The sequence below is a fragment of the Dipodomys merriami genome, unplaced genomic scaffold, assembly GCF_024711535.1.
Source record: "Dipodomys merriami isolate MVZ:Mamm:240054 unplaced genomic scaffold, mDipMer1.0.p SCAF_151, whole genome shotgun sequence".
Taxonomy (NCBI): Eukaryota; Metazoa; Chordata; class Mammalia; order Rodentia; family Heteromyidae; genus Dipodomys; species Dipodomys merriami.
The window spans coordinates 570,236-582,654 of record NW_027202838.1 but is presented as its reverse complement, the minus strand read 5'-3'; the positions used below and the strand labels follow the sequence as shown (position 1 = coordinate 582,654).

The window sequence follows — 12,419 nt, the reverse complement described above, 5'->3', positions numbered from 1 at the left end:
TGATACTCTTACTTGCAGTAAATCACCAGAAAACCAGAAGTAGTGCTGTGGCCAAAGTGGTAAAGTGCTAGTCTTGAATTTAAGAGCTGATGGACAGCATTCAGGCCCAGAGTTCAAGCCCCATGTCCTACAATATATAAATAAGTAAATAAGTAAGTAAGAAAATAAATAAATAAATAAATGAGTAATAAATACAAACGAAAACCTTGTATGTTGAAAAATACTACCAATAAAGGATAAAAAGCATGGTATGAGAAAAGTATTTGCATATATCTCTAAATGGATTGCTAACCAATATGAATTAGAAAATATAAGGATAATCCTTCTAGAAACACCTACACACAAAAAATCTAATTTTAAAATGGGAAAAAGATTGAAGAGACTTTCCTAAAAAGGACATACACATGTAGTACATTAAAATATAAAAGTAGTTTAATATCAGTAGTCATGAGAAAAATTCAAATCAAAATTCCGATAAAATAACTATTTTATACATGCTAGTATGGACATAGTTTTAAATAAAAACAACAAAAATACTCTCAAAGTCTAAAAAAAGCTAGGAAAGAAGTGAAAAGAATGCGAACCTTGGTGCATTTCTCTTGGGTATATAAAACTATCAAAGATGAAGCCAGTCGCTTGTGGCTCACACCTGTAATCATAGCTACTTGGATGGCTGAGATTTGAGGATCACGGTTCAAAGCAAGTATTGGCAGGAAAATCCGTGCAATTCTTATCTCCAATAAAACCACCAGAAAATCAGGTAGCTCCAATGGTAAAGTCATAGCCTTGAGCTAAAGAGCTGAGGGACTACACACTGGCCCGGAATTCAAGCCCCTTGATCGACCAAACAAACAAACAAACAATCAAAGATGGTACGAAGAGTCCTAGAAAAGCTAATAAACATGAAAAATTGAATGAATTGGGAAAATAGGTAAGAGAACTCCTATGGGAGCACCATAGAGAAAAACAGAGATTTCTATAAATACCATCAAGCTCACCCTCAGTTTCAAGTAAAACAAAGAGCACAAAGCAGTCCAAGAGTATTTACAGAGATTAATGGAAGTACTTATAGCTCACTCAGTCCTGTAGAATATTAGAAGTTATGTTTGACCACACTATTTCAGCAAATCCAGTAAAATTTCATTAGGATAGTTTAATATTACTTATGAGGATGTGATGTCTGAGCAGTTGCTAGCCATCCTTCACCTTCTATGAGAAGTGATCTCTTAGGTGTCACTGAATCACATAACTAGTGGGACAATTTTCTCTCACACTAGAAAAAGTAGAAACAAACAAGCATCTCTGCACTTAAGTTGGGATGTCAGATTTTATCATCTGCTAAATCTCCAAGCCATCTTTACCTTTTTTTTTTGGTTGGTCGTTGGGCTTGAACTCTGGGCTTGGGTGCTGTCGCTATGCTCTTCTGCTCAAAGTGAGCACTCTACCACTTGAGCCACAGTGCCACTTCCCGTTTTCTAGTGGTTTATTGGAGATAAGAGTCTCACAGACTTTCCTGCCCGGGCTGGCTCTGAACCCTGATCCTTAGCTCTCACCTCCTGAGTAGCTAGGATTACAGGTGTGAGCCACCGGTGCCTGGCTACATCTTTAACATTTTTAGAAACATGTTCCTGAAGCTGAATCTTTTTTTTTTTCCCTTCTTCAATCTTGAACAGACTTAGGTTCATAATGAAATGTCAAACAAAGTGAAAAATAAAAGAATCTCACTAGAGATCCTTTCATGCTTTCTTGTTGTTGACAATGAATAAAGATTCTGGAACCATGGCTAGGAGCAAAGGCAAATTAGGGAGTCAGAAAAGAACCTGTGTGATTTTACCCTAGATGTTCGTGTTCAAAACATGATATGTGGGCTGGAAAAGCCTTCCTACGGGAGAAGAATCATTCCTGTCTTAAGAAAAGCATTAAACTGTCCACTAAAGACATATGCATGGGGGCTGGGAAGGTGGCTCAGTGGTAGAGCACTTGCCTTGCATGCCTGAGGCCCTGAGTTCGATTCCGCAGCACCACATAAGCAAAAAGAAAAAAGCTGCAAGAGGCTCTGTGGCTCAAGTAGTAGAGCACTAGCCTTGAGCTGAACACCTAAGGTATAGGGCCCAGGCCCAGAGTTCAAGCCCCAGGAACAGACCCTCCCCCCAAAAAAAGAACAGAAAAAAAATTAAAGCTCCTACAAAACATTGTTGAAAAATTGAACCCAAAAAAGGAAAACATGCCACCTGTTCACTAAAAGAAATTATCACTGCAATACACCTAGGGATACATAACATATTTTTCTATTAATGTAAAGATATCTTAGGAATCCATTGATTATTTGTACTGTACCTCATTTATTAACGTATTCAAACACATGTATGTTATGAACAGTATTTTCACACAAAGTTATAGAGATAAAATATATACAACCCATATTTTTGTTTTATAGTATTTCAGTAATGGTTGTCATATGGCACATTACCCTTTATGCATATAATTAGCATACCTTGTATAATGACTTGCAATTTGAGTTTGAACCTGCTTTGGCCAAAGGTACATCAGTAATGATGTTATAAACACAGATTGAGAAGTCCCTCACTTTCCTAAGTAGTCATATTAAGAATCATGTCAATTCTGCTGGAGATACAGGGACTAATAAAGATGCAGCATAAAATGCTGGTCAGAGGAGTGACAAAATCCCAGTCAACCATCCCCAGCCAAGGCACCAGTAAATTGAAGTCTTATGTGTTACTACACAATATTAACAGAAAATACACCCCAAAACGTAGATCTATCAAAATTAAAACCAACAAATTATATCCCTATGTGCTTTTCCTTGTACTTATTGGTTGATTACACAGGATATTCTGTTATCGAATAGTGATGTAGCTTTTACAATTATGTAGAATGGTAATTGTTAATATAAAATACATCACCTTTACAGTGACATATACAATAAGTGAAAATCTATTCTGTATACATCATTGAGGTTGTTTTTGCTCAATAAGACACTATGAATCCTTTAAAAGCAATTCTTGCACATTACTACTGGGTTTTTCTGTTACAAGAATGTTTTCTTTGAAAAACTTAAAAGAATTTATTATAGACTAAATGTTCACATTCACAATACTTAAGATCAGGAGTGTTAGAGATTTCAAGGTGGAGGCATTTTCTGCGTGTTTTTTGATTTGGACTGTCCTCATACACATTAGTGACTGAACATCCTGCCTTAAAATTTTCAAGTTTTCTATTTCATATTATTGCATTAGAATATAATCTGAATTTTAAAAAGAGAATTGTAACTGGGCTATCATGTCTAATAGCTGTAATCTTAGGTATTCAGAAGGCTGAGATCTGAGGAAAGTTAGTATTATCCCAACCTTTAGTCCTCAGCTCCACCCAGACCTGAGCTCCTCCCAGACCTAGAGTTCCCTCCACACAGCTGGCCACTCCCTCTGTCATCTCAGACTCACCTGAGCATGTACTTAACTCACTTCCTGCCCCGCAGATTCTGTTACAACCTGAAGAGGGACAAATGCTTGTGCTCCCTCTCCTGGGACATATGGTCCCTCTAATAAACCTTATAATAATCTTTCTCCTGTGCCTGCTTGTGCTCCCCTGGAATAGACATGAAGAAACCCTACAAGGATTACTGATTGAAGCCGGGGTGATAGGAAAGTCTGAGAGACTTATGTCCAATAAACTACCAAAGTAGTGGGAAGTGCAAATGCGGCTTAAGTGGCAGAACATTATCATTGAACCAAATAATTTCAAGGTCAGTTTCCAGACCTTGAGTTCAAGAATCAGGACAGGCAGACACATATCAAGGGCATTGTATTGTATTCAAATTTTAACATATTTTAACATTTGTTATATTTAACAATTATCATATTTTAACAATTGTTTTTGGTGTACATGTATAGGAAACCTCTCTGATTTTTTTTTTGTCCGTGTGGGGCCTGAACTCTGAGCCTAGGCACTGTCCCTCTGACCTTCAGCTCAAAGCTATCACTCTACTACTTGAGCCACAGTACACTGCTGGCTTTTTCTGCTTATGTGGTTCTGAGGAATCAAACCCAGGGCTTCATTCATGCAAGGCAAGCACTCTACCACTGAACCTTCTGCCCAGCATGTCTCTCTCATTTTAAGTGATGTAAAATAGGCTAAATATATTAGTGGAGAAATTGTAATTTGTCAGAACAAACACATCAATTGGAGTATATCTTTGCCAGCAGCATTTTGAAAGTTTCAAAAGCCATAGGAAATTCAGATAATGAAAAGAGGATCAATATTTTATATAAGACATTTTCAAGGAATGTTTACCATTCATTGGCTTCAATTCACAAAAAAGCAAGTTTATAAAATCACATGGGTGAGTATCAGAATCTCTAGGTTCAGGAGTATAAACGCACAACTCCTGACTCTCCTTGTCTCGAAAATCAGAGGTTTGTAGCCACTTTCTGGCACCTGGAGGAACAATTGCTAATGGCAGCACAAACCCATGAGCCTTAAAATATCATCCACCCCAGACTGGGGAAAGATGGGAAGGGCAGACTCTGGCTAGGATCCTCAGATTGCTTCAAGTTTCAGCTCCCAGTTTCCCCTGAAAAAGAGAAGCTGGTCTTCTATCTATTGGCTCTGACTATGGAGTGCCGAGCTGTACTTCAGAGCACTTCCAGCAGCAAGTCAAAAGAAAAGAAACCCGAATTTGCAAACTAAAACCACCAACAGTGGGCAAGGTGGCATTGGCGCCTCTTCCCCCCCTCTGCCCCGATTACTCCTCCCCGCCACTCCCCCCCCCCCACACTTTCAAAGGATCTATGCCCCAATAGAAACTACAATACCCAGAATGCGATGCACAATTCACCTAGAGGAAGTGGGCTTGTTACAGGGTTTTGACTGGCACAAGACACTTGGTCCTAAGTGTGCAAGGATGTATGGGGTCCTTTCTCTCACAGCTGCGGGAACTTAGGTGAGTTTCTTCTTGAAAATTCAAGTTACCAACATAAATATTGTGAGACCAATTAAAAACACAAATGTATTAGGAGTGTTGCATAATTTGGCTTTTTAATTCTTAGTTCTTTTAATATAATTGAGGTTATGAAACTACATACTTTTTATTTTTGTTTTTATTCAAAAAGTACGTTCTGCTGAATGTAAATTATGTCTCTGTTTTTCCTTAAAGTTTTGAATATCTCCCGTCTCACTGTACAAAGGTATTTGCAGCTGGGTGTCAATGGTTCATGCCTGTAATCCTAGGTACTAAGGAAGCTGAGATATGAGGATCCCAGTTAAAAGCCAGCCTGGGCAGGAAAGTTCATAAGCCTTATCTCCAACTAACTATGAAAAAAATGGAAGTGGCCTAGTGGGTCAAGTGGTAGAAAGCTCACTTTGAGCTGAAAAATGCAGGGACAGTGCTCAGGCTGAGTTCAAGCCACAAGATTGACAAAAAAAAAAAAAAAGTACTAGCAGACAGTAAACTGATTGGTTCTGGCATCATCTTCCCCTGCTCTAATATATATACTGGAATAAAATAACAGAATTTAAAGACAGATATACTTTATAATCTTTGAATTAAATTGATTTGTGAAATTCTACTGATTACTTTCCCCAAAACTCCCAAATTCCATCTATGAAATTTTAAAGAGTTTTTGGTTATTAGTTTCTGAAATTTGCCTTTCCTTATAAAGTTTTTTCCTTATTTTGTTGTTGGTCCTGTGGCTTGAACTCAGGGCTTGGGCACTGTCTGTGAGCATTTGCTGTGATGTACTTGCCTTTCTTTTATTAATTGCTTCAGGGGACTAGTGAAAAGTTTCTTCCCAGGGGTTTCTTAGAAAATGGTACTCCTCCTCCAAGACTCTTCCAAAATTGGTTGTCTAGGTAGATCAGGATGAATGTGGGAGGAGGTAGAGTTCAGGGCAGTTTCAGGTTCATGTGAAGCTTGATTACTTGCTCCAAACCAGTCTGATTTTTCTTTTCTGTTTTGCATATCCTATTTTGTTTTGAATTTCTATCTCTTCTCTGACCCTAGAAGTTCCTGTCAGTCAGTCTAGGTCACATATCTAGGGGTCCTCAGACTTGTCTTCCCAGACTCCATCCATTACACTGTAGAATAAATCTTTTGCCTCCCTCCTCCCTCCCTCATATCAGACATTCTAAGCTTGTCTTTTAAGGGTTTTTTGTGATTGATGATGATCCTTTCCCCACATCATGATTGGGAAGGATTGTGTAGGAAATTTTCATGCCTGATATTCAGTCCTCCAGTATAAGGGTTTTCCATCCCTGTTTTAGTGGACCTTAGCTATTCCTCATGAAAATGGAGATCATGAGGCTCATTGGATGTATAGATGGCAACATTGGAGCACCTATAAAATATGAGGGAAAAATAATTATTTCTTTGTGCAAAAGTTAAAAGTAAGTTCTTGTGAGGTAAAAGTGGGTGCTTCCTAGACTAGCTGTGTCCCATAGTTGTCATTGTTCTTGGTTACAGTTTTCAAACATTCATTTCTAAGTATTATGTTTATTGTACTAGTATAAATAGAATTTACTTCCTACATTACTTTTGAATTGTTCATTGTTCACAGACCTAAGTCTCATTATTATACAAATATTATATCCTCTTACTTAATTGATCACAGTTATTGACTATTACAGATCCTGAGGTAGAAGGTACAAGTATGGTAAGGTATTTAGGGACAGATTATGTTTCTGACTTCCTCTGGAGGAAAAGGTGAACCAATGGAAAAAGATGGAGCTTATGCATAACACTTGTAGAATTCCTTTGGCAGGAGATGTGGTGCATCCCTCTTGGATTCCACTATGCCCAGTGATTCCCATGTTTGGAATGATCCATCGCCCTGGAGGGCCTGTGGATTTCACATCTTGTGCATTGTTCTTGTGGTAGCAATCACCCAGTATGTAAGGCAGGACTGGTCTCAGAGTAGTGACGTGATCAGTGGTACCTTACTGGCTCCCATGTTTGTCAGTTTGTGTGGACAAGCTCACCCTAACATCTTGAGACTGGCTGCTGCCATGAGGCCTATTTGAACTAATGCCTCTCACCATCTCATACCTCTATTTCAGAGACCTGTCCTGTTTCATGGTTTTGTATCATTTACTGTGCAAGCTTGTGTTATGTATCCATATATGCTAGTAGTTGGGCTGGGTATGGTTTTCAAGGGTGGGGTGGTGTTTCATGCCTCTTGCAGGAACAATTGTGTTCTCACTAACTACATGATTAATCCTAGCTTACTACGCAATCCCCTTAATTTACATTGCGTGTTCAGTTGATAGAACCATGGTATAATGAATTTGGTTCTCGGCTTGCTATTGAGGTTCAGAGGACTCTTAGACATTTCTGCAGATTTTGGGGAATATCGGTTGCCCTCATTATTGCTACCCTGACTCTTCTTGCTAGCGCTCCTGCTTCTCCTATGATCCTTGTAGAAACCATATATACAGCACAACATGTTAATACTTTAGTTTGAAATGTTTCTGGTACCCTTGATATGCAGGTGGTTGTAGATAAAATGATTGTGATATGTTTTATTATTTGGAAACAGCAATGATGTATGTTGATAATCACATAGACCTGCTAAAGAAGTACTTAAAAATGATGTGTCATGCTAATTGTCAGTACATCTGTGTTATCCCTCTTAAATATAATGGAAATATGACTTGTACCAATATCCAATGACATATTTGAAGAACCTTGCCCCCTGGTCATTTAAGCTTAGGCATTATGCAGCTTCAGGGTCAGATATCTGGTATTGGTCACTCCACCGCACAGGCTTAGCTGTATCAGTTCTCAATTACCTTCAGGGATTCACCTGGGGAATTAGCACTCTTTTTGCTATTTCTTAGGCATTTTCCTGTTTATTGTTTTGGTATTTCTTTTTTCTTCCATTCTTCCTGAGATGGATGATCTGCTGATTTTCCAGGTTCAGGACGATAGACACTTGCTCAATTTACAAAATGAAAAAGGGGGAAGTGGTGCAGACCCTGAGGTGCCAGGAGCTGGCAAGGTGTGAGCAAAAGCTCCACAACCACGGACTGCAACCCTCAGGGCTATAAGTACTTGCGCTTTTTATAGGAGGGAGTGTTCCTTTTAGCTTCTGGGCCTTTGGGCTTACCTCTAGGTGTTTGGTGGACAAAAGTTGAAATAGAATGAGGAAAGATGCATATGGTCTGCACTTGTTGGCACAGTGATTTCTTCAAAAATGTGATGCAAGCACTGGACAGATCTAGAAAGTGTCTATAGCTAAGGTTATTGCTGGAATAAAGAGAGATTCATCATTGGCCTTCTCTCAGTCTGTTCCATTATCATGCCATTGCCCTTCCAGAGCACTGCTGGTGTTGTGGCTGTCCTGAAACAGTGGTAGACTGCTTACTTAACCTGCATGAAGCCCTGGTTCAAGTCCTCAGGACCACATACATAGAAAAAGCCAAATGTGGAATTGTGGCTCCAGGAGAAGGGTGCTACTTTTCAGCAAAACTTTAGGGACAGTGTCCAGGCACTGAGTTCAAGCCCCAGGGCTGGGACATAAAAGAAAAGAAATGTAAGCTGGGTGCTGGTACCTCATGTCTTTAATCCTAGCTATTCAAAAGGCTGAAACCTGAGGATCGCAGTCCAAAGTCAGCTTCTGCAGCAATGTCTGTAAGACACTTATCTCCAATAAAAACCAGAAAACCAGAATTGGTGCTTTAGCTCACAATGTAGAGCACTTGACTTGACCTGAAGAGTTAAGGGATAGTTCCTAAGCTCACAGTTCAAGTGGCATGACCAAAAACAAAACAAAACAAAACAAAAGGATAAAAGAATAAAGAAATTCATCACAAATGTAGGCTTGAACAATGAAAACTATATTTCAGGGATGGGAAGGTGCTTCAGTGGTAGAGTGCTTGTCTTGCATGCATGAGGCCCTGGGTTCGATTGCTCAGCCCCACATAAGCAGAATAAGCCAGAAGTGGCACTGTGGCTTAAGTGGTAGAGCACTAGCCTTGAGCTGAAGAGCCGAGGAACAGTACCTAGGCCCAGACTTCAGGACCCGTGATTAACAAAAAAAAAAGAGGGATGGGAAGGTGGCTCAGTGGTAGAGTGCTTGCCTTGCATGCATGAGGTCCTGGGTTTGATTCCTCAGCACCACATAAACAAAAATAAAAAAGCGGGAAGTAGGGCTGTGGCTGAAGAGTTGGGGCGCCAGCCTTGAGCTGTAGAGCTGAGGGACAGAGCCCAGGTCCAGAGTTCAGGCCCCACCACTGAACCCCCACCCCCCAAAAAAAAGAAAAAGAAAAGAAAACTACATTTCACAGGTACTCTTGGGAGCACCCCAGATTGTACCTCATCCTTATCTCTTTGTGTCTCAGGAATTAAGTTTTAGGGAGGATTTTTTTTTTTTTTGGTTGTGGGGCTTGAACTCTGCGCCTGAGCATTTGTCCCTCAACTCTTTAGCTCAAGGCGAGCGCTCTACCACTTAAGCCACAGTGCCATTTCCCAGGAATTTAGTTTTAAAGAATGAAATTATTTTTCTTCATATTATTAGAGGTGCTTTTAAGTTGAAGTCTATACATTGAAATATGCTCTTTGATTCTCATTTTCATGAGGAAGAGTTCTGTTCCACAATAGAGACATGGAGAACCCATACACTGGAGAACTAAAATCAAAAGTGAAAGTTTCCAATCCAGTCTTTCCCAATTATTTTTTATGGAAGGGATTACAAAAAATCACAATAAACACCTAAGAGACAAGTGTAGGTTCTCTGAAAAGAGAGAGGGAAACTGTTATAGACCCTGGGGTCCCTGCCAGGAGCAGACAAAATGTGAGCAAAGGCTTCAGGGCCATTGACTCCCACTCTCACGGCTGCAAGTCCTTGCCCTTTATTGGTTTGAGGAAGTCTAGCTTTTGGCCTGGGGCTTTAACTAACAGGAGGCTTGGGTGGAAAAGATGTATTGAAATAAAATGAGGAAAGATGTGTGCTGTTTGCACTTTTGGGCACAGTGGGTCTAGACCAATTTTACACAAGAATTTGAGAAATATAGCATAATTGTGCCATAAGCCATCTCTCTGTCTCCTTAATTATCATCCCATTGGCTCTCAGAGCCTTGCTTGTGCTCTGATGGGATTGTGGCAGGAGACAAAGATTTATTGCATACTTTAATGGTTAAGGTCTGAGAAGACAAGTCTGAGGTCCCTCAGATATGTAGCCTAAAGCTACTGAGAGGAACTGTTAGGATCAGAGAAGAGGTAAGAATTATAAAGAGATTTTCACATGCAAAATGAAAAGACAAAAGCAGACTGGTTTGCAAGTGATTAAGCTTCACATCAACATAGCCTACCCTAAACTTCACACTTCTATCTCTCCTGCATTCCTCCTGACCCCCCTAACCACTATCTCTTTGAAGGGAAATGGAGGTGATGTGCCATGTTCATAAGAATCCCTGTGTGGGACCTTTTCACTAGTTACCTGAAGAAATTATTAAAGGAAATGCAAATAGAGCACAGCAAATGCTCACAGATAGTGCCCAAATTCTGAGTTCAAGCCATAGGACCAAGAACAGAATAAAACATAAAATCCTTAAATGAAATGCAAAATTCAGAAAAAAAACAAAAACTCATTTGATTTAATAGATAGAATTGGGGAGTTTCTGGAAAATTAATTGTTAGATTTTGTGAAATCCAAATCACAAGAAGTATTATGCTGCATATTTACTTAACAATCTCACTATTTTATGCCAGTTTATAAATTATAGCAATAGGAAATGAGCCAGGTATAACTTTAGTGGTTGTGAATACCTTTGTAAATAAGAGGGGATGTATTAAAAAATTTAAGACAACACAGAGATATAATTTACATTCAGCAGAAGGCAGGCATTGTATAAACAGAAAGGTATAAGCAATCAAGTCACATAACCTCAATTTCATCATTAGAACTAAGAATCAAAAAGCCAATGTATCCAATTCTCCCCATATATATCCATTTTCTGGTTGGTCTCATGTATTTCAAGAGGAAACAGTGGTTTTCAAGAAGAAACTGAGCTTAACTCCCACAGCAGGCAGAGAAAAGTCCCAATGCACACAAGCCCTCTTGTGACCAGGGAGTAGCAGGGTGACACCATGCATTGTGGGAATTGTAGTCTCCATGGAGGATATTTTCTTTGAAAGTCCTGGGTTGTTTTTGTTTTTTGGAGGGTGGAGGTGGGGCAGAAGATGCTTTTGCACATGCGTCTCCCCGCCCACCATGGGCATTTTAAGGCTGCCTCTTCCGGATTCTTTTCCTTTGTCTTGCTGCTGGAAGTGCCCTAAAGTACAGTTTGGCCTTCCATAGGTGGGAGCCAGGAGCCCTGCGCCCAGCTCTGTGCAGTGGAGCTTGGGAGCTGTAACTTGAAGGAATCTCAGGCTTTGGAACTGATGTCAGGTAGGAACTGTGCGATTGCTGTGGGAGTCTCCCCTCCATGGGTTTCTGTTTCTTATTCTGTTTCTGTTTGTTTGGTGGGGCGTGAACTCTGGTCCTGCAAGCAGCATTCCTGAGCTCCTCAGCTCTGAGGGAGAGCTTTATACTTGAGCCAAAGGGCCTACTTCTCTCTCTAGTCTGGGGTTGATAATTTGCTTGAGGTTCAAATGTCTGAGAGCAAGCTGGGTGATTCTACAGATGAGGAGAGCCCAAGAGCTGTGCATTTGTACTCCAAGACCAAGGGATGCGTCTATTAACCCATGTGACTTTATTTGCTTTGTCCAGATGTAAGAGGAGTACAAGAAGAATTCTAGTGAAATTGTGAGGTGTATGCCTGCCTTGATTCCTCTTACATTGAAGTTTTATTTGGCGATTTTGTGTTTTTTCTCCTAGAGATATTTTAATCTGTTTGGCTTGAGTTTTTAATCTCCTGGCTTGAGTTCACACTTGTTTGTGTTTGACCCTGTTTCTAGAGACAGTTGTACATGGGATATTGGAGTAGTGAGTGCTGGTTCTGTATTTTTAGGAATGAAGCCTAGCAATGTTTGAAGCAGAGTACCCTATGAATAGGAATCTCCATCCTCAATGGACAGACCTTGTCAATTCTGAGAAGCCTAAAGGGAAGAAGCAGAAAAGCAAGGAAGGGGAAGATGTTGCTAGCTTCCTTTGCCTTATACACAAATTGTTGCTACTTCCCTGAGCACCAGAATCACGTGGTACTCTTTCCTACACCACTCTCAATCACTTTGTGTTGTTGCAAGATTTAAACTAGTTTCCAGGAATTGTGACGTGCTGGATTGAGAAATAAGCCAGAGCATAGTTATGAGAGGGTACCTGAGGCTGTAGTTTGGGATGGTGGAGTAATTCTTATGACTGAAAGTATCTATTCATGTAGTAATCCCTAATCCTCTTCTTGCTAATTTATTCAGCCTGTTAACAGTGTGTTTTTTAGTATGTAATCATGCAAATTTATATTTGTGC

The 12,419-nt window shown here is 39.9% G+C and overlaps 1 protein-coding gene across 1 annotated transcript in view; it reads left to right on the top strand.

Annotated features, from left to right (window-relative positions):
• LOC138827156 (zinc finger protein 585A-like) overlaps positions 1-12,419 on the top strand; it is a 76,543-nt gene that overhangs the window by 57,584 nt on the left and 6,540 nt on the right. The window contains 1 exon segment of the mRNA XM_070022637.1: positions 3,456-3,469. Within this exon segment, the coding sequence (XP_069878738.1) occupies positions 3,456-3,469 (14 nt within the window).